The 22296-nt window shown below is 53.0% G+C and overlaps 1 protein-coding gene across 1 annotated transcript; it reads right to left on the minus strand.

Moving 5' to 3' along the window:
* Positions 1-1036: 1036 nt before the first annotated feature.
* LOC144671287 (homeodomain-interacting protein kinase 4-like) lies at positions 1037-22044 on the minus strand. The gene is made up of 2 exons (XM_078533097.1): positions 21528-22044; positions 1037-2337 (listed from the first exon to the last, which is right to left on the minus strand). The coding sequence occupies exons 1-2, from the start codon at positions 22042-22044 to the stop codon at positions 1037-1039; spliced, it is 1818 nt and encodes a 605-aa protein (XP_078389223.1).
* Between the last annotated feature and the right edge of the window lie 252 nt (positions 22045-22296).

The following is a 22296-nucleotide window of genomic DNA, read 5'->3' on the forward strand; positions in this document are numbered from 1 at the left end:
CCATTACCCACTCCAGTACCAGTCCTGTATTAGAGCCAGTGTGCCCATTACCCACTCCAGTACCAGTCCTGTATTAGAGCCAGTGTGCCCATTACCCACTCCAGTACCAGTCCTGTATTAGAGCCAGTGTGCCCATTACCCAATCCAGTACCAGTCCTGTATTAATGCCAGTGTGCCCATTACCCATTCCAGTACCAGTCCTGTATTAGGGCCAGTGTGCCCATTACCCAATCCAGTACCAGTCCTGTATTAGGGCCAGTGTGCCCATTACCCACTCCAGTACCAGTCCTGTATTAGGGCCAGTGTGCCCAATACCCAATCCAGTACCAGTCCTGTATTAGGGCCAGTGTGCCCATTACCCAATCCAGTACCAGTCCTGTATTAGGGCCAGTGTGCCCATTACCCACTCCAGTACCAGTCCTGTATTAGGGCCAGTGTGCCCATTACCCAATCCAGTACCAGTCCTGTATTAATGCCAGTGTGTTGATTACCCACTCCAGTACCAGTCCTGTATTAGGACCAGTGTGCCCATTACCCACTCCAGTACCAGTCCTGTATTAGTGCCAGTGTGTTGATTACCCACTCCAGTACCAGTCCTGTATTAGTGCCAGTGTGTTGATTACCCACTCCAGTACCAGTCCTGTATTAGGGCCAGTGTGCCCATTACCCACTCCAGTACCAGTCCTGTATTAGGGCCATTGTACCCATTACCCACTCCAGTACCAGTCCTGTATTAGGGATAGTGTTCCCATTACCCACTCCAGTACCAGTCCTGTATTAGGGCCATTGTGCCCATTACCCACTCCAGTACCAGTCCTGTATTAGGGCCATTGTGCCCATTACCCACTCCAGTACCAGTCCTGTATTAGGGCCAGTGGGCCCATTACCACCTCTGGTCTAAGTCCTGCACTAAAGTCAATGTGTTCTGTTCCATTGTGCTATTCCTCTATGTCACTGTGTTCACTATCCACTCCTGTCATATTGACCAAACCAGTGAAGGAGCAAAAAAAGACTTTTGAAAGATTTAGCCCCAGGTTCATGTTTCCCAAAACCCAAACACCTGCTCAGCTTTGTCGTGTTTACCCACTGCACCTTTGCCAATAAAGCACTTGATTAACCGCTTGTAGAGCTGGATGCCACCTGAACGCCCTGGCAACCCCTCGCGGTTGCCAAGCGCTTTCACCAGGTTTACCTCGGGACCTGAAGGTTCTTTGGTGGCCAGAAGCTCCTCGGGCCTCTTTGTTTCTTGCGCCGAGGACGAGGGTGTGGAAAAAATGGCCTCTGCTTCTTCCTCCTCCCAGTTAATGACCTCCGTGGAAGGTTCCTGCCCGAGCAGGATCACGTTCCCGAAATTAGGATCTGACTGGGAATGGTGAGGGGCCTTTCGCTGCTTCATTCCACACCGGTTGGCGAAGTAGCCCATGACTGGTTCTTTCCTGTGCCGGTGAGCAGGGTGACTGGCCCTACAGCAAGCCCCCTGGTGGTATGAATGGGGCAGGCATGTGGAGCTGCCAGCCTTTGAGGTCGAAGGCTGGTATCCCGCATTCCCTGCCCCCTCAGGCCACATGCTCAGGGCCCCCGGCTCCTCAATGGTCAGGCTGTCCATCTTGTCAATGGCCCTCTGCATCGAGCTGATGCTGGGGATGTGGTGGGCCTGCCGACACTCGTAGTAATCAGAATTCGGGTAGTAGGCCTCGTCGGCCATGCTGTAGTAATGTCGGTCAGCCAGGACCCTCCTGTCGCAGTTCAGTGCAGCGTTGAGCCCTTGGATGGATAAGTCGTAATACTTTGTGTGTTCGTGAGTCATTTTGAGCTGCTGTATGGTGACAAAGGGATGCTTCAGGGCTGCGCTGGGCGTGATACGCTCATGAGAGTCCAAGGTAAGCATCCTTTTGATGAGCTCCACCATATTTTTGCGATCGTGGAATTCAGCAATGACCTCATCGTCTGGGAAGACCGTCTTGGTGATGTTAATAGTCTCCAGTTGCTCCAAAGACTTCAGGACATACTTCCTCCTCTCTAGAGGCTGAACCATGGTCTCGGCCTGGTAATCGGAGGCGCACTTGAGCTGCCACTGGTGGGCCGAATGATGCCGGGGGTTCCTCCTGAAGAAGTGGTTGGCCTTGGTAGCTGCGTTCAGGAGGTGGTCCTTGGGCAGCCCTTGCGTCTCGACGATGTAGCGGATCTGGTCGTACTCACTGTTGCCGGGGTAGAGGGGCCAGCCCAGGTGTAGTTCAGCCATCACGCAGCCCAGGGACCACATGTCCACTTTCTCACAGAAGGGAAGACCAAGGAGAATCTCGGGCGAACGGTAAAACCGGGACTGGATGTACGGTTCTGGGGGGGTGGGGGGGAAGGAGAAAGGGATCGTGTTAGTTCACAGAAGTTAAACCAAAAGGAGTTGTGGATCAGAACTGGGGGTTTTTCCAATGGTTTCTACAGGGCCAAACATTTCTACCAGACACAACAACAACTTGCATTTACAGAGCACCTGAAATGACCCCAGGGGCTGCGCGATGTGTTGTCAAACTAATTAACTAACTGAAATAATTCGGGAGCTATTAGGACAGGTGACCAAAGCTTGGTCAGAAAGGTAGGTTTTAAGGAGTGTCTTAAAGGAGGAAAGAGAGGCAGAGACGTTTGGGATAAAATCCCAGAGCGTCTGCCCTAGGCACCCGCAGACATGGCCGCTAATGGTGGAACACTGATAAAAGATGTGTCCAAGGCTGGAATTGGAGAAACACAGGTCACGGAGGATTGGAGGGCTGGGGAAGTCTACAGGGATAGGGAGGAACCCAAATATACAAGGTCCCCAACGGCCTTGACAAGGTGGACGTGGAAAGGATGTTCCCTCTCGTGGGTGAGTCCAGGGCTAGGGGGCACTGTTTTAAAATTAGGGGCAGAATCTTCGGATTGTCGTGCAGGAGCGAGTCCCAACTCACCGACGCATAAAATGATGTCGGACATGCATCCCAACGTCATCACGCGTCATTCAGATCTTGAGATCGGCAGATGCACACCAGAGTCAGCTGTACACCCGCCGAACTGTCAAAGGCCTGTTAAGGCCATTTAACTTCCAATTGAAATAATTAACGGAGCTGCCCATCCAACCTTAAGGTTGGCGGGGGGGCAGGTGAAGAGCCCAGGCGGCCTTCGCATTTTTCATGAGACCTCATCCGCGGGCGGGATGAGGTTTTAAAACATTAATAAAAACTTTTAATAGAATTCCTAGACATGTCCCAGCTCGTGTGACACTGTCTCATGAGGGGACGTGTCTTTACCTTTCTTTTTCCCTTTATTAACATTTTTGAAAATCAAAAGTTATCTCCCTGAGGAAGCTCTGTGCGTGCGCGAAAGAACGCACAGGCCCCAACTCAGCCTCTTCCCCCCCCCCACCCGCACAGGGAGCGCTCAGCGCTTCCGGGTGCGCGTCACGCTGGGCGGGCCTTAATTGGCCCGCCCACATAGAATGGCGACGTGCAGCCAATCGCGGGCGGCGATCGGCTGCGCGCCCGCCCCATGCCCGTTCCCGCCCAACCCCCTCCCGACGGGGAGAAAATTCTCCCCTTAGGACTGAGATGATGAGGATTTTTTTCTCTCAGGATTGTGCGGCTTTGGAACTCTCTGCCTCAGAAGGTGATGGAGGCGGGGTCATTGAATATTTTGAAGGCAGAGGTAGATAAGTTCTTGTTAGGCAAGGGAATCAAAGGTTATCGGGGTTAGACGGGAATGTGGAAATCGAAACACAAGAAGATCAGCCATGATCTTACTGAATGGCAGAGCAGGCTCAAGGGGCCGAATGGCCTACTCCTGTTCCTATTTCTTATGTTTCTTAAATGCTAATTATTGACCAACATTTGGACAAAGGCTTGTCTTCTGCTGGATAACCCTGGAAAGGAGATAAGGAAGAAGAAGATTGAAGACAAAGGAGTCAGAGGGAGAGAATTAATGTGATTGTTTGCTCAGGCTGTAGCCCTGACATAGGAACAGGAGGAGGCCATTCAGCCCTTCAAGCCTGTACTGTCGCTCACTTGGATCATGGTTGAGCTATACCTCAACTCCATTTACCTGCCTTGGTTCCATAGCTTTTAAAACTCCTTCAATCACAGCTTTGAAAGCTCCAGTTGACCCCTCAGCCTCAACAGCTTTTTGGGGGAGGAAAGTTCCAGATATCCACTCTGCTTTGTGTGAAGAAATGCTTCTTAACATCACCCCCGTACTGCCTGGCTCTAATTTTAAGGTTCTTCCTCATTGTTCTGGACTCTCCCCGCCATAGAATATAGTTTCTCTCTATCTACATTGGTAACCCTTTAATCATCTTAAACACCTCAATATTATCACTCCTTAATCTTCTATATTTAAGAAAATACAACACTAGTCCATGGAATCTGGGCTCATAATTTGAGTGTCTAACAGGTTAGAGACCTGAGTGACTCCATCCCAGAGATCCACACTGGACCAGACTTCGATCCTCACAAACGCTACAATGTAGGACTTGTCAGAACAAGGGTGTTAATGGCATGTCAATTGTACGTTGAGGTTAAGGATACATAGGTGGAGGGCATTGATTCATTAAGTATCTTGAGCACATATAAAGAGAGACTCCAGCAGCAGTTGCCGTGCAACCATTGGTTAAAGTGGTTCACGGGCTCCCAGGCCCACATGCGTTTTCTGCAGCCAAGGGGAGTCCATTCTCCATGTGTATATAGATTGCCCGAGGTAGCAGCCCCCCATTCATTTTTTTGAAGGGGCTGCTCCTCAATTTTCGCTTGCGTTTCAGCCCCACACTCCTGCTCTTTGGTGCAGCAGGGTGCTGGGAGAGGGGAAGGATCTCCTCGGAAACCTGCTCCTGGGCCAGGCCGAGTTAGCCTTAAATAGGCCCAGACAGACGGCCGTCGAGCAGATAGTCCGGCCCAGACTGTCTAGCCCTCTTCCGCAGCTACGTTCGTGGCTGGGTGTTCTTGGAGAGGGAGCATGCGATCTCTACTGGCATGATTGAGGCCTTCCATGACCAGTGGGCACCACGGGGGGCTGATGCTTCCTCACCCGGAAAAATGACATTCTGATTTAGTTAGCTAAGATTCCTTTGGAATTTTGTTTCCTTTACAGTGCCCTTTCAAGAAGCTATTACTTTAATGTGATTTGTTCATTTGTTTTAAGTTGCCTACCCAAAAGAAGAATAAAGAGAGACTCTCGCAGCAGCAAACAACGAAGGCCGTTCAGGGGCTCCCAGGCCGGTTGTCTATACTGCAGCCTAAGGGAGTCCGTGCTCCGTGTTTAGATGGATTGTCAGAGGCTGCAGCCCCTGTTCGATTATCTAAAGGGGTTGCTCCTCAAATCCTGGATGCACTTTAGCCTCACGCTCATGATCTTGGGTGACCCCGCTGCGGAGGGGGATGTGCGGGGAGGAGGGCCTCCTCCTGGGCCTGCTTCTGGCCCTGGCCAAAGCGGCCATTATTTTAATTTAGCTCCAGGCAACAGGCTGTGGAGGGGGTTGTTAGGCCCGGCTGTCTGCCCTTAATCTCCAGCAGTATTCGTGTCATACCCGGGGCGTCCCTGGAGAGGGGAGCACGTGGTGTCCACTGGAAGGCTTGAGGCCTTCTACAACTGGAGGTCACCGGGGGAGCTGCAGTGCAACATCAGCCCCCAGGAACATCATTTTAATTTGAGTTGCTAAGTTCCCTTTCAAAGCTTTTTTTTAACAATGCCCCTTTAAGGGTGGTTAATTTGTTAATTTGTTTATTTTATTGGTTTATGGGTCATTTTAAAAGAGCGTATAAAGAGAGACACACGTGGCAGCCCCGTGCAATAAACGGCTAAGGTGGTTCACAGCTCCCAGGCCACTTACCCATTCTGCGGCCTAGTGGGGCCCGTAGTCCATGTTCCCGTAGATTGTCAGCGGATGCAGCCCCTCTTTCATTGTCTGAAGGGCCTGCTCCTCACGTTTTGCTTGCACTTCAACCCCACGCCCCCGATTTTGGCCATCTGGTGTGGAAGGGGGGGAGGGGGGGAAGGAGCAGTCAGGGAGAAGGACCTCCTTGTTAGCCAAGCCGGGCCACTAGCAGACCCAGGCAGCGCGCGGTCGAGGGGGTCATTCTGCCCCATTTCCGTGGCTACGCTCGTGCCCGGAGTGGGGGCCCCGGGAGAGGGAGCACGCAGTGTCCACTGGCAGGCTTGAGGCCTTCCACAACCGGTGGGCAGGGCAGGAGCTGGAGTGCGACATCAGCCTTGGGAAGGATTTGATTTATTCGAGTTTCCTCTGAAAGATGTGTGGTGTTAAAGTGCCCCTTTAAAGCCTGTTCATCTGTCAATTGGTTAATTAGTCTGTGTGGTTTCCAAAAGACTATAAAGAGAGACTCGATGCGGGAGCACCTCCTTTACCATTTGGGATTTGGTGTGGAGGGGGTTGCATGCAGCAGGCCCGTGAAACAAGCCACTAAGGTGGTCAATGGGCCCCCGGGCCACTTGAGATGCCCGTGTTCCACATTTACAAAGGGTGCCCGAGGCTGCAGCCCAGCCCCTTTATCGATTATTTGGAGGGGACACCCCCTCAAGTTTTGCCTGCGCGTCAGCCACATGCTGCTGACCTTTGGTCATCTGGTTTTGGGGGTGCGGTTGGTGGAGGGTGGGGCAGGGTCCAGGGCCTCCTTGTTGGCCTGCTCCTGCCGCCTGGCCAAGGTGGCCATTAACAGGTGTCCAAGAGGCGGGCAGTCGAGGGGGGGTCACCCTGCCTCTCTTCCGTGGTTACACCTGTGCCAGGGTGTCGCTGGCGAGGGAGAATGCGGTGTCCGCCAGTACGCTAGGGGACTTCCGCAGCCGGTAAACACGGGCAGGGGCTGGGATGGATCATCAGGCCTGGGAGCGTTATCTTAATTCAGTTGGATAGGTTCCTGTTAAAGTCTTTGATTTTTGTTCCTGTGCTCCCGGAAGGAGTTGCGAATGAGCTCACTTGTTTCACTGTGAAGAGAGGCTCAGCCCCAACAACTTGAGCCGATTGGTGGAAATCCCCCCCGGTGCCATCCCACCCCTGCAAGGAGGGGTCTCCTCATCTGGCTTCTGCTGCCCACCCTTCACTTCCTCGCCCTCATCGACGCTCTGGACACTGTGACGTTCCCTCCTGCTGTTGGGGGTGGGCCCCACTGGGAGGCTCTCTGTGTGGGAGTTCCCCCCTCCCCCCCCTTTACCATTGGTGATTTGGCGTGGGAAGCTTTGCAGGCAGCAGCCCCCGTACAGTCAAAGGTTAAGATGGACTCCCAGGCCGCCTGTATGTTCTGTGGCCACGAGGGGCCTGTGCTCCAGGTGTACCATAGGCCTGTGTGGGGTTAGAGCCCTTGGTTCATTATTTGGAGGGGCTGCTCCTCAGGCCCTGGCTGCACTTCAGCCCCGAGCTCCTAATCTTTGGCCACCCAGTGTGGAGTGGAGATGGGTGGGGTTCGGGCCTGGCCGAGGTGGCCTTTAACAGGACCAGGCAGCAGGTGATTGAGGGGGTCGCTCAGCCTGACTGCCTGCCCCTCTTCCAAGGCTACATTCATGTCCAGGCGTCCCTGGAGAAGGAGCACGCAGTGCCACTGGTAAGCCTGAGGCCTTCTGTGGCCAGTGGGCACCACAGGGGCTGCAGTCATCATCAGCCCTGGAAATGACATTTTAATTTAATTTAATAAGTTCCCTTTAAAGTTTTTGATTTTTGTTACATTGTCCCTTTACCAGGTTGTTCTTCAGCCAATTGGCTTATTTGATTGTTGTTTATTGAAAAGATACTGGGGGTCAGTTAGGGAGGAAGCAGACATATATAATGCTGCATATTGTAAATAAACCTAGTATTCAGTATAGCGATTGGTGTCTGGTTCCCTATTTCACCATCTGGCTTCGGAAGGAATTTACACAAAAGGACCCCCACATTTTTTCTTCCGCAGAGGGGGTAAGACTTGGTAGGGGGGGGGTGGTGAGGTGGTTATGCTGGGGCGATGCTCAGCTTCACCACGTTCCAGCATATTATTCATGTCCAAATCGCCACCAGAAATGAGGGCATCACAGAAACTGACAAGCGGCTTCTGTGCAACATGCAAAAGTGAACAAGTGATGAAAGCATGTGTTCAAATTCTCATTATTTTCACCTCAGTTGTCCTGTGCATTAAGTGCAATTGTGTAGTGTAAGTGGCACCGCATAGATGGAATTGTACAGGTCAAATTGTACAGGAGGAATTTCACAGTTGGAATTGTACAGGTCAAATTGTACAGGAGGAATTTCCGGTTAGAATTGTACAGGTCAAATTGTACAGGAGGAATTTCACGGTTGGAATTGTACAGGTCAAATTGTACAGGAGGAATTTCACAGTTGGAATTGTACAGGTCAAATTGTACAGGAGGAATTTCATGGTTGGAATTGTACAGGTCAAATTGTACAGGAGGAATTTCATGGTTGGAATTGTACAGGTCAAGTTGTACAGGAGGAATTTCATGGTTGGAATTGTACAGGTCAAATTGTACAGGAGGAATTTCACGGTTGGAATTGTACAGGTCAAATTGTACAGGAGGAATTTCATGGTTGGAATTGTACAGGTCAAATTGTACAGGAGGAATTTCATGGTTGGAATTGTACAGGTCAAGTTGTACAGGAGGAATTGAACAGGTGAAATTATGCAGGAAGAATTGTACAGGTGGCAGGAATTTCACAGTTGGAATTGTACAGGAGGAATTGTACAGGTGGGTCTGTGCAGATGGCAGGAGGACTGTTTTGTTATGTCCGCTGTACCATCAGCTGAATGATCATGAATTCCACAATCAGAATTCCACAAAAAAAACACTTGAACATTAGCTGCAGAACTAGGGTCCAACCAGCAGATGGGGCAGCCGACATTCTTGATGATTCCAAACCAGGCAACAAATAATTGCCAGATCCAGTGGCTTCAGCTGGTGACATGTGGCCTGTACTGCAGCATCCTCCTTGGCTCTTACAAGGACAAAAACAACCCACATTTATATAGCACCTTTAACATCGTAAATGTCCTCTAAGACTTCAATGGGTCAGACCCAAGTGGAGGTACATGAGCAACATAAGGCCAGAAGTAGGATATTCAACCCCTTGAGCCAGATCAATTAAATTATTTAATTAGATTATGTCTGATTTGTACCTTAAATCCGATTACCCGCCTTGGTTTCATGTCCCTTAATGCCTCTGCCTAGCAAACATTTTTCAATATCGGATCTCAAATTGTCAAACGCCCCCAGTCTCAACAGATTTCCGTTGTCCTTTGTGTGAAGAAGACTAACACCACCCCTGAAGAGACTAGCTCGAAGTTTAAAGTTAAGCCTCCTTGTTCTGGATTCTCCTACTGGAGAGATGCTCTCTATACTACCGCATGAACCCTTTAATTATCTTAAACACTTCAACATTGCTGAAAAGGGAGACATATTGCTGAAGCTTTCCGTCTCGCAGTCATCAGGACAAATGCAAGAATGCCAAATTTCAAACGATCACAACAGTTTACACCACAGGGGAAAAGGTTGCTGATTGGTTGGCCAGTCGACTCTGGCTGAGATGGTGTCGTGGGGAAAGTGACAGGGAGCTATAGGCTCCCCAAGCTCCCGCGTAATTCAAAGAGGCGCAAGGCTAGAACATATGCCTTGAATGTAAGCTGCTTCTGGCAAATTCTGCCCAATCGCAGAACCCTCTGGTTGTTCATAATAAGCAGAGTATAACCAGCCCGTGCTTGTAAACCCCAAAACAGAATATCGACCGTTAGCTGTGATTCGACAGCACTTGCTGGACAATCCTGAGTGCGCTAATAGCTACACTAACAACCAATTTAATATAATCCGTCCAGCTCAGAATGTGGCTCACTTACGCTTGCTAGAAGTGAAATACATTCGTACCACAGAGGACTCATTCTTAGCAAACAAAAGGAACAGTTTCAAGCCTTGTGCCTTTTTTGAATTACCGGGGAGCCTATAGTTCCCTGTTGCTTTCTCCACAGCAATGCCACAGCCAATCAAAGTCGGCTTGCCAACCAATCAGCATCCTTTTCTCCTACAGTATAAATTGTTGTGCTGTTTGAAATTTGGCATTCTTGTGTTTGTCCTGATGAATGCAAGGTGAAAAACTTCCACAACTTGCCTCTATTTTCAGCAATGTTCAACTTCTGTACAGCCAAGCGACTGTTAAAACACCTCAGTTAGATTCTCCCTTAATCTTCTTTACTCGCGAGATTACAAGCCTAATCTATCCACCCTTTTCTCATAAATTAACACTTTTAGCCTTGGTATCAGTCTGGTGAATCTGCACTGTACCTGCCCAAGGTGTGGAACCAAGAACTGAAAGCTGGACTCCAGATGGGGTCTAACCAGATCGTTATACGGTTGTTATATAACTTTTACCCCTTTAGATTCCAGCTTCTTTGAGATAAAAGTTGTCCTTCCATTAAACATTTTAGTTATTTTTTGTCCCTCTCCATTAATTTCAGTTAGATTCACAAATCTCTCCGCTCCTCCCCAGTTCTGAGCTTCTCGCCATTTGGAAACCACTCGGGTCTACCTCTTGTCAGTTCTAAAGCGGTGAGCTCAGGCCTCCGAGGTAGTAAAGTTGGAGGGGAGGGTCTACTTGCGATTTGGGTTTAAGGAGGATTTTGAAAGTGAGTGTCAGAATTAATGAGGAGGAGGGGATTGTGAGGGAATTTCAGATTTCAGGGTCTGGTGTTCCGAGAGAGGGACCAGAGGCTTCCAGTGAACCAGATTCAGAAGAACGAGGGTCCACAATGAGGCCTGGGGGTGTAGGTGGGCTGTAGAATTTAGGTGGGGTAAGAGATGGAGTGAGCACTGGGTGTGTGAGACCATGAAGGGGCTTGGAAACAAAGGGAAGAATTTTGAAATCAGTGGACAGTGGGATGGGCAACTGCACCACCCTCCCTACACCCCATTCCCAACCCCAACCCCATCCTCACCCCCACCGCCCCACTCCTTACCAACCCCCGAATTCACCCCCACCCCCACTGCCCCCAACCCCACCCCCACCGCCCCACTCCCTACCAACCCCCACCCCCACCCCCACCGCCCCCAACCCCACCCCCACCGCCCCACTCCCTACACCCCACCCCCACCACCCCCACTCCCTAACAACCCCCAACCCCACCCCCACCCCCACCCTCACCCCCACCGCCCCCACTCCCTACACCTGACCCCCACCTCCCCCACTCCCTAACAACCCCCAACCCCACCCCCACCCCACCCCCACCGCCTCCACTCCCTACCAACCCCCACCCCCCACCCCCACACCACCCACCCACCCCAACCCCACCCCCACCTCCACTGCCCCCACTCCCTACGCCCCACCCCCACCCCCATCCCCACCGCCCCCACTCCCTATCAACCCCCACCCCCCACCCCCACACCACCCATCCACCCCAACCCCACCCCCACCCCCATCCCCACCGCCCCCACTCCCTACACCCCACCCCCACCCCCAACGCCCCACTCCCTACCAACCCCCAACCCCACCTCCACTCCCTACCAACCCCCGACCTCACTCCCGCCCCCACCGCCCACAGTCCCTACCAACCCCCAACCCCACCCCCACCCCAACTCCCTACCAAACCCCACCCCCACCCCCACCGCCCCCAATCCCTACCAACACCCAACCCCACCCCCACCCCCACCGCCCCCACTCCCTACCAACCCCCAACCCCACCCCCACCGCCCCCACTCCCTACCAACCCCCAACTCCACCCCCACCGTCCCCACTCCCTACCAACACCCACCCCCACCCCCACCGCCCCCACTCCCTTCCAGCCTCCAAACCCACCCCCACCCCCACCGCCCCATTCCCTACCAACGCCCACTCCCACCCCCACTCCCCCAACACCCTACCAACCCCCAACCCCACTCCCACCCCCACCCCCCCCAACTCCCTACCAAACCCCAACCCCACCCCCACCGCCCCACTCCCTTCCAGCCCCCAAACCCACCCCCACCCCACCGCCCCCACTCCCTTCCAGCCCCCAAACCCACCCCCACCCCCACCGCCCCACTCCCTACCAACCCCCAACCCCACCCCCATACCCACCGCCCCACTCCCTACCAACCCCCACTCCCACCCCCACTCCCCCAACACCCTACCAACCCCCAACCCCACTCCCACCCCCACCCCCCCAACTCCCTACCAAACCCCAACCCCACCCCCACCGCCCCACTCCCTTCCAGCCCCCAACCCCACCCCCACCCCCACTGCCACCACTCCCTACCAACCCCCAACCCCACCCCCATCCCCACCGCCCCACTCCCTACCAACCCCCAACCCCACCCCCACCGCCCCCAATCCCTACCAACCCCCAACCCCACCCCATCCCCACCGCCCCACTCCCTACCAACCCCCAACCCCACCCCCACCCCCAACGCCCCACTCCCTACACCCCAACCTCACCCCCACCCCCACTGCCCCCACTCCCTGCCAACCCCCAACCCCACCCCCACCCCCACCGCCTCCACTCCCTACCAACCCCCAACCCCACCCCCACCGCCCCCACTCCCTACACCCCACCCCCATCGCCCCTCTCCCTACCAACCCCCATCCCCTCATTCCACACCAGCCCCCAACTCCCACCCACACACCACCCCCCCCACTGCCCCACTCCCCACCAGCTCCCAACCCCCACCCCCACACCACCCACCCACCCCACCCCTCCCCCATCCCCCATCCCCCACTTGAAACATTTCTCCAGCTGCTCCTTTCCCCTCGTGCCTCTTTCAATAAAGCAACTGATTGCTGAACACAAATTTCAAAATTTGAATGACCCCCATACTGCACCCACCACCCAAGACCCTGAGAAACAGCTAAGCAGCCCCCAGCAATGCATTAAGCACCGGTGTCCTGATGGAAGGTCATCCACCTGAAACATTAACCCTGTTCCTCTCTCCCACAGATGCTGCCTGACCTGCTGAGTCTTCCCAGCATTTCATTCTTATCCCTTCATGGGATGTGGGCGTCACTGGCGAGGGCAAAACTTATTGCCCGTCCCTAATTGCCCTTGTCCGGAGGTAATTTTAGAGTCAACCACATGGCTGTGGGTCTGGAGTCAAGTGTAGGCCAGACCAGGTGAGGATGGCAGATTTCCTTCCCTAAAGGGCATTAGTGAACCAGATGGGGTTTTTTTTTAACATCAATCGGCAATGGTTTCATGGTCATTATCAGACTTTTAATTGCAGCTTTTTATTGAATTCAAATTTCACCCTCTGCCAGGGTGGGATTCGAACTCCAGAGCTTTAATCTGGGTCTGTTAATGTCAGATTCCTAGAATCCTCCGCATTTTCCTTTCCCAATGCACAGGCAACTCAACGTCCCAGAGCTGCCCCAAGGTACTGAAAGCAAACCTGTTCCGCGATGTGTTTTCCTCACTGACCGACAAGGGTCAAATGCTCGAGTGTCAAACTGTTCCAGGTTAAACATCAAACTGTCCCCAGGTCAAACCGTCCCAGGCAAACGTTAAATGTCCCACGTCAAGCATCAAACTCTCGCTGGTACAAGTGCAAAATAATTAGCAAAGGAAAACATACGATAAGGCCACTAACTGGCGTCTTCGATTTACAAGCGCTTTCCCTCTCCAATCATTCTGTCCACTGCCCACTTTGACCCTCTGCGTAAGGGGCATAGAAATTTGGACTGTGTAATCGAGTCCTATTTTAAGATCCAGGGCACTCTCTTAGCAATAAATGTCCACAATCCTCCCCACGCAATGCGACTCAACTGTGACATTTAGAAGCAGATCACAACAACTCGCTGCTGACACTTTTATTCCTCGTATTTTGCCTCTGGTTATTTTGCCAATCGCCTGAAGTTTGTGTCCCTAATGATTAGGGGGGGGCCACCACAGTTTGGGCTTTAAAAAGGTTGCAAGTTGAAGGAGGAAAGGTTAGACTGGGTGAGGTGAGGAGCATCACAGTTGAAGTGCCAGGAAAGACACTACGCACAATATAATAGTTACAGAAACTTTAAGTAATTTAATAAACTTTCCCTCCCTGATTATTTATATTGCATGTGGTGTTTATTCGCCGATGGTGGGTACCAAAAATTGGGGAGGGGCAGGGTGCGAAATTACTTAGGCCAGGATTTTTAGGATGGGCGGGATTTACCTTCCCTCCATCCAAAAAGGTCACCGGGGCACCCGTCCCCGCCGATGGTTCCTGCGCCGCCGCGATCTCGCACCCCAACAAGCCTTCATTGGCCGGAGGCGGGAATTCCGCCCCTCACTCAGGAGGAAGTCCCGCCTCAGAGAGCTGCTGGCCAATCCGATCGGCTGGTAGCTCTCTCGCCCCTCCCCCACCCCGCGCTGCAGCGCCGGAGGCTGCAGTGGGCAGGGCTGGGACTGCAAGCAACTCGCCATAGCCTCAATCCCAGGAGGCCAAGGCCAGGGAAAGGTTGGGGGCGGAGGCGGTTTTCCTCAGGGTGGGGTTGGGGGAGGGGAGGGGGGGGTGGTGGGCGGTGTGGGGGGGTGGTTAGGCCCAGGGGAGCAGGCAGAGGTGGGGTGGGGCTGCTGGTAGAGAGGCCGAGGTGTGGGGTGTGAGCGAGGGAGCCCCCACAGGAGTGAGACCTTTAGAGGGGGGGGCGCCTGATGTTAAAAAGGGGGCTGTTGATGGATGTCCCCCCAAACCACCCCCGCCCACAACCCTTCCTGCTCAAGGCCTGAGCACAGTTCATTTTCGGGCTTCCCCCCTCACTAACCCCTGGACTCCTCCCGCCTGCCTGTAAACTGAGGCTGGGTGGGAAACAGCTGGTAAGCGGTCAGTAATTGGCCACTTAAGGGCCTCAGCTGGGGCTAGGGCGGGTGGGCCTACCTAGGCCTCGCCTGTCCAATCGTAAAATTGTACAGAGGTCAGGAGGATGGGGACTGGGTGGGAAGCCCATCCGAGGAATGTTCCGGTCACTCTCCCCACCTACAAACCCACCAGGAGACATAAAATTCAGCCCTTAGAGTTGAAAGGGCACAAAGTGGGCGATTACCCTCGGTGGGGGTGCGGTGCATGTGGTGAGGGTGGGAAATTGGCAATGGGCGCCCTAATCCACAAGGGTTTGAGTGCGAATTAATCTGGGGCGGTGATTGAGGGTATTCCCTGACTGCCCTAAGATTCTAAGCTGCGTCCCCACCCCCAGCAGCCAAGGGGCAAGTTTGGTTGGGTGAGAGAGAGAGAGGGACTGGAACAACTGACCCACCGGACCTTCCACTGCAGCCGGTCTCTGTCAGTGTCCCAGCGTTATCCGATCGGACATTCAGTTCCCCAGTCGCTGGGGGGATAAGGATTATTCCCTGTTTACACACGGCCCATGGAGGTTCCTGAATGACAAAGCCAATTCCCCCTGTGGTTCAAAATAATCTAGCTGTAGCGGACGGGCGGTCAAAACGTTAACGGGGGGGGGGTTCACACCCTCAGCCCAGAAAGTGATAATGATTTGAAATTGCTGCACCTTCCCCTGGATCATGGGATTGACAGGCACCTGGGCTAAAAGTTGGACAGCTCCCATTCTGGGCTGGGGAGCGGTGATTTGCGAGCCGGTTGTGCCCAGTCCCATTGAGGCAGGCGCTTCCTAACTGTAGCCTTCGGCCGAGTGTGACCCCGCGCCTCTGCCTGGCTGAAGGCCTGACAGGTGCCCAGCAGCCCGCTAGGTTAGCTCGCTTTTTTTAAGCCAGGCTTCCGCTCTCAAAGGCAGGCTGTCCATCTTAAAGCAGAGCTGCACGCGTTAGGAGAAGCTGCCGCTGACTGCCGGGATTGCAACTGGCTACGAGTGGAAGCTAAAACACATGGGCGGCCAGGGAGGCCTCTGAGTTTACAACTTGCGGTGATGGAGGCCGACGGGAGGGGAGAGGCCGTGGGCTGGGAGTTAACCCGGAGGTGGTGTCCCCGCCCTCTGGCCGGAAAGTTGGAGTCAAGCCCGCCTCCGTTGGCCCTGGAAAACATGACCGGATTTCACATTGCTCAGGCATTTCGTTGTCTAGAGACATGGCTTCCAGGATGTCCCACCCTCAAGAGCTGCCAGCTAATCAGAGGGCTGGTAGCACTCCAGCCCCCAGCAGTGAGCAGGGGACCAGTTGACCAAGAATAAAATTCTGACCATTGTTCCTGTGGGGACCTTTCCATGGATTACGTTGCTTTTCAGAGGGTGAATGCTGCTTTAAACACATTAGAAACAAAATTATATAGTTTCCAATCCATTTCGATTCAATAGTCAAATTCGAACTGAAGGAATGGCCTCTGAAGGGAATGGGAGCGGGGACCAGGCAGTGAAAGAGCTTAACTCCCAGCGTCTGGATCTGGGGACCTGGCAGCAGTGTTGTAAGAAGTCCAATGACCTCGCGCGAGTGCTCAAGGTCACAGCATACCTACCCGCTGCTCCGCTATCCTCTAACCCTGCTCAACGCACCACCACCCCCCCATCACTTACCCACTGGCATTCCCTGGCACTCAGGACCCAGGCCCAACATTCAGATACCCCACCTCGCACTCACATGCCTTCCACTGACGCCAGCCTCCCCACCCTCTCTCTCGCAGCCTCTACCTACGTGCAAGTGTGGCAGGGACATCACTGAGCACATTGCAACACAATCACTGACATTCTCCCCTCCCTCTTGCAGGGAGCAGATCAGAACCTGTGGGAGGGGATAAGCACAGCTGGACTCCACAGTGCTACCAGAGGAGGCAATTCCCTGCATCATGGGCTGGCTGTATCTATCATCATTGAGACTATTCCAGATGTTTATGTGTTCCTACCTCTGCCCCTTAACCCTCATCTCACCCTCATCCTGCTGCCTGGCCTAATGGTGTGACCATAGACCTCTGGTTTTCCACAGACCACTGCCCGCCTCCCCCACCAACCCCCGGACCCCACCTCTTCCCTCACGCCAACCTCCCCCTCCAGCTTCAGAACCCCAAGTACTGCCACCTGCCCGGCCACAGCGGGCCAGGGAGGAGGAGGGAGAGAGAGCAACGGCACAGTGATGATGTGGAAACACTGCTGCTTGACCTGACACTCGCATCCACCCTCTCAGATACCGGCACTATGTGAACTTTGGAGGGTCGTATAGAGTCAGGATCTGCCCCTGGTGAGTCCCCGTGCGAGTGTGTGCCCGCTAGGACGGAGGGAAAGGGGTAGTTCATGTGTCAACTCACCAAAGGATCCTACTGAGGATTTTGGAGGGACATCCTACAGGAGAATCCTGCTGAGGGCGCACACTGAGATATCTGATGCACTGACCGGCCTGCCAGGCAGCTTCCTCTCTCTGACCAGGAGTGTGGAGGAGTCCGGCTCCAATGTGGCACAGGGCATGGCACAGAGCTTGGAGCCCCACCCTTTCCAATGTGGGAGTGGTGGGCAGCTGAAAGGTAGCCGTGTGGAGCCAGCCGAGGCTCAGAATCTGGTGGCCTGTACATGTATCAGCTTCTGTAGGATTAGGATGTTCAGAGCTGAAAGGGTTAATGTGGGACTGGAGGAACAGTACCGTCCACATGATGATGTAAAGAGGAGTTGGATGAGTAATGGTCCAGATGAAGAAGGCTCATGTCTGAAGACTGAAGACCTACCTATCGGTAAAGTGTTATGTTCTACAGTAGACAGTTATTTTCAGGTTCTACGTCTCTGAACCCATTCCTTAGCCAATCAAAAGCAACGTATAACAATGTGGACCCAGCCATGATCCAGAGTCTGGTGGCCACTGTGGGAGGTACCCAACACCTGAGAGCAGCAGTGGAGGCTCAGACTATGGTCATGAGGCCCACGCTGGCTGCCACGCAGGCTCAGACTGTGGATCCCAGTGCTCAAAGGGACATGCAGGGTGCCCCCAGACTGCTGGGATTGCTGAGGTGCCAGCCCACGGGAGTGCCAGTGACTCCCCAGAGCACAGACCCGCTGTCCTCTCTCAGGGTGACAGCGTCCGCCCTGTCACTCCGCCAATGCCCTTGCGGATGCCCCACAGTCGGCCTAGACCTGCTGCCACCCCAGCCGAGATGGTGCAGCCCGAATCCGGGTCCTCGAGGGCCCAGAGCTGCTGGAGGTCCTTCTGCAGCCTCCCCCAGTGAACTTCAGCTGCCTTCCGCCCACCAGGCTGCAGTGACTGGGGTAGCACTGTGTAAGATACACCAGGACAGAGACAGGCGCTAAGGGGACGCACAAGAATGAATACTTAATTCCTGTGTGTACATGTGGATAAAAATGTTATGCAAATATTTTTGTGGGTGGCTTTTATTGTCTGGTTTTGGCCAGGAGGATGTGGTGACAGGACATTGCAGGTGGATGTGGAGGTGAGGGAAGGATGGGGCCCTGGGATGATCTCCAAAGGAGCCTGAGTAGGTCCTCAGGCACAGCCCGTCTGAAGTGAAATGTCCACATGGCTCCTCACGGCCTCATCCAGAGGTGTCCTCACATAAGCCTGTTGGTAGTAGTTGGAGCCTCATAATCACGAGGAGGCCGCTATGAACTTGGAGGCATGTTCTGGTGCGTATTGTAGGGACCCCTTTCCCAACCACCACACCCCCCACCCCACCACCAAGAGTGGTCCAGGCAGTGGAGCCATTGCTTTTGAACACTAATGGGCTCTTCCACAACATATCGGGCAGTAGCATGGCCCTCATTGTAGGCCCCCTGGCCTTGTAGAGGTGACAGGGATCGCCAGCCATATGTACAGGCACTACCCCTTGTCTCCAAGCAACCAGCCTCTGGTTCTCCATGGCTTGAAGATGCCAGGAATGGCTGAATGCCTCAGGATGAAGGTGCAATGCCTTCTACCAGGAATATTGGGCATTCCTTGACACGATGGTGTGGGCACAGTTGCACACCAGCTGCACATTAATAGAATGGTAGTGAGCAGTACCACTCCCCTTTGACACGTGGGACACGCAGAGCGATGTGTGTGCAGTCGATGCCTCCCAGCACCTTCAGGAATCCGGCTACCCTGGGAATCCTGTGCCCAATCCTCCCATTTCTCTCCGGTTAGAGAGCAGGCGATGAAATCGGTTCTCCTCACCCACAGGGCCTCCATCACCCCTACAGCGATGGATGGGGGTGTCGGGATATAGTTGCAGAACTCCCTGCTCCCGCCTGGAATGACCCAGTTGTTTAGAAGTTTAAGGTGACAGTGACCTTGGCGGCTATCAGTAATGTAGTTCCCCCCCTTCCCCCACCCCAGCACCACCCTGTGAAGCTGCAGGTCCTGTGGAAGGAGCTGATACGGTTCAGTGATCCACCCCCTTGGTGAATCGCAGGTGCCTCAGGAGTTGTTTGTGGATGAGCTGGAGCAGCACTAGGGCAAGTGTTCCCTGGAAACCGGTGGTGGGCAGGACCTCCTGTGGAGATCCCTCTCCTTCCTCCCTCTGTGCAGAGATTCCGCCCTCTGCAACCTCTGCTCCATTTGTCTGTCATGTTGGAGACCCAGAGTCCCTGCGGGGAACTACAGCCCCCAGGACTGACACCCTTTGTCTGGACAGCTGACCGAATCGCCTGCCTTCTCCGGAAGGATACAGTGACACTCTCTACTAAATCCAGCAATTCACCACTAAACACCGCGTTATAAAAACACTCCAGCCATTCCACAGGCTTTCCAATAGCAGAAGTAAGTCGAAGGCAGCTCTCCTGCAAACTGGATGCCTGTCCCTTTAAATAGTGTTTGTGAGGGGGGAATCACTCGTGCAATTGAACACATGTCCAGCTGTGAGGGGTTAATCCAGGCGTTCACTGGATCTGAGCGGTCGAACTTTTTGAATGTACATCAAATTAATCAGAATGGTGGCACGGCATCAAGATCTGCTAACACCAAAAACTCCTGGCGTATGTGCTGCCTGCCCGCGCTAGTGCCCATCCGAGTATGGGGCACTGTGTGGGGCTGTGCCAGGGAGTGGTTAGAAGCAATATGCCCACAGTGTTCCCTCACACTGGGCTTTCCATAGCACCGTCACCAGTGGCATTATGGAGTCCAATTTCGCAGCCCCTCTTTCAAATCCATAGACTCCCAGGTCAAACATGCCCATTCTATCATCAATACGTTTTCTGGAACCACAGAGTGTTACAGCACGGAAGGAGATCACTCGCCGATTGTGCCTGGGCTGGGTCTTTGTGAGAACAATCCAAAACCTTTCTCTTTCCCCTCAGCTCTCAGTATCATTCCCAAACTAATACCCCCATCCTGGCCCCAGCATGTGGCACAAACTAATTCTGCTGCCCCAATCTGTCCCCCAAAGCCCTGAATCAATCCAAAACGAATTACACTACCCATGTTTTCCCCAAGGCCCTGTCTATTTCTTTTTTAGAAAATTCATTCACGGGATGTGGCCCAGCATTTATTGCCCATCCCTAGTTGCCCTTGAGAAGGTGGTGATGAGCTGCCTTCTTGAACCGCTGCAGTCCCTGTGGTGTAGGTACACCCACAGTGCTGTTAGGGAGGGAGTTCCAGGATTTTGACCCAGCGACAGTGAAGGAACGGCGATATATTTCCAAGTCAGGATGGTGAGTGGTTTGGAGGGGAACTTGCAGACAGTGGTGTTCCCATCTATCTGCCGCCCTCGTCCTTTTAGATTGTAGTAGTCATGGGTTTGGAAGGTGCTGCCAAAAGAGACTCTGATGGTCTTTCCCAATAGTCCTTCCCAACCACTTCCTAGGATAAAACATTCCGTACTCCAATAGCCTTTTGTGGGAAGAAATTTCTCCCACTCTCTCTCAATGACAAATTTAACTTGCATAATCTCTAACTCTCCAACCAGTGAGAATAGCTTCTCGCTCTTCACTCAATCTAAACTCTTCATCATTTAAACAAACCATTCTATTAAACCTCTGATTATCTAAGGTGCAAAATGCAAGATAGTCTCGTCTCAAGAGAAAAGATGAGGTAGAACAATCTGGAGTGACTAGGTGATGCTAATGTTCAATGTTAAAAGTCTGTGGATTGGAGAAGAGGAGATTGAGATTACAGGAAGGCAGAGGGTAGGAGATGCAATAACTAACAGTGAACATGCTCAGCTTTGAAATTTTAAATTTCTCGTTGTTGTTTTCAAACCCCTCCACGGCCTCGCCACTCCCTATTTCTGGAGCTATTTCACTCCTCCAGCCCCACAACCCTCCGAAATCTCTTTGCACCTCCAATTCTTGCCTCTTGTACATTCCCGATTTTAATCCCTCCACCATTGGCAGCCATCCATTCAGCTGCCTGGGTCCTATGCTCTGGGATTCCCTCCCTAAACCTCACCGCCTCTCTACCTCTCTCCCTTTAAGAGGCTCCCTAAAACCTACCTCTTGGACCTCCTGTCCTAATATCTCCTTACAGGGCTCGGTGTCGAATTTTGTCTGCTAATGGTCCTGTGGAGGGGCCTTGGAATGCTTTATTACGTTAAGAGATGCTGTATAAATGTTGCCGTTGTTGTAAGACATTTGGAAATTCTTCCCCGGCCCTGTGCACAGTTGGCACGTCCCAGGTTGGCCCTGTAGGCTTAATCGCCACCATGTTCAGAGCTCACTCAAGCCCGGTCTAAGGTCAGTGTAATAGGGAGCTAGCACGCACTCCTACCTTTAACGTACCGCACCTCGTGAAATATGCTTGCAGATCCGAAATCGATCACTTTCACACGGAAAGGGAATCGCTTCTGATCAATGATCATGATATTCTCTGGTTTGAGGTCAGCGTGGATGATTGACAGGTCCTTTAGTTTCTGGAGTGCCCTCAGGACCTGGGTGGTAATCGTCCGAATGTGCCTTGCTGGGAGGAGGGCAAAGTTATTCTCCTTCTGAAACTCAAATATGTTCTGCTCCATGAGCTCAAAGACGAGGTATGACTTGATGTCATCATGGAAGCACTCAAAGAACCGGATGAAGTGGTATTGATCAGGATCCACTGATCCCAGCACTCTCAACATTTTTAATTCATTTTTGATGATTCGAGCTCGGTAAGAGTCACTTTTGAGAATCTTGATGGCAACGAAATGGCCAGTGCTCCTCTTCCAGCATTTTGCCACCTCGCCAAATGTCCCTTTGCCCAGGATCTGAATAATGTCGTAGATGTCTGTTTCAGAATGGATGACAGACATTTTCAGGGGTCCTCTGGCCTTCACCCTCTGCCTGAGTTGAAGATCGGCTGGCTGGTATCCAACAATAGAAGCTTCAGGTGTAATAATGGGGCCTTTGTTACCAAGCCAGGTTCTAGGGGCTGCCATCTGAAGATCCCAGAGCTCGAGGAACATCTACACAGCTACAGACCAAAAAGGAAATGATGCCACCTCCAACATCATCTCTAGCCCGGAGCTCTCTCCCCACCTCACAAAGTATCCGTAGAGAATAGC

This window comes from Cetorhinus maximus, chromosome 32, assembly GCF_964194155.1.
Source record: "Cetorhinus maximus chromosome 32, sCetMax3.hap1.1, whole genome shotgun sequence".
NCBI classification, from domain to species: domain Eukaryota; kingdom Metazoa; phylum Chordata; class Chondrichthyes; order Lamniformes; family Cetorhinidae; genus Cetorhinus; species Cetorhinus maximus.

Coding starts and splice junctions, on each gene's coding strand:
- LOC144671287 (XM_078533097.1), bottom strand. CDS start 22,044: ATGTCTGTCATCCATTCTGAAACAGACATCTACGACATTATTCAGATC. Junction 2,338..21,527: donor CGAGGTGCGGTACGTTAAAG/GTAGGAGTGCGT, acceptor CCACCCCCCCAG/AACCGTACATCCAGTCCCGG.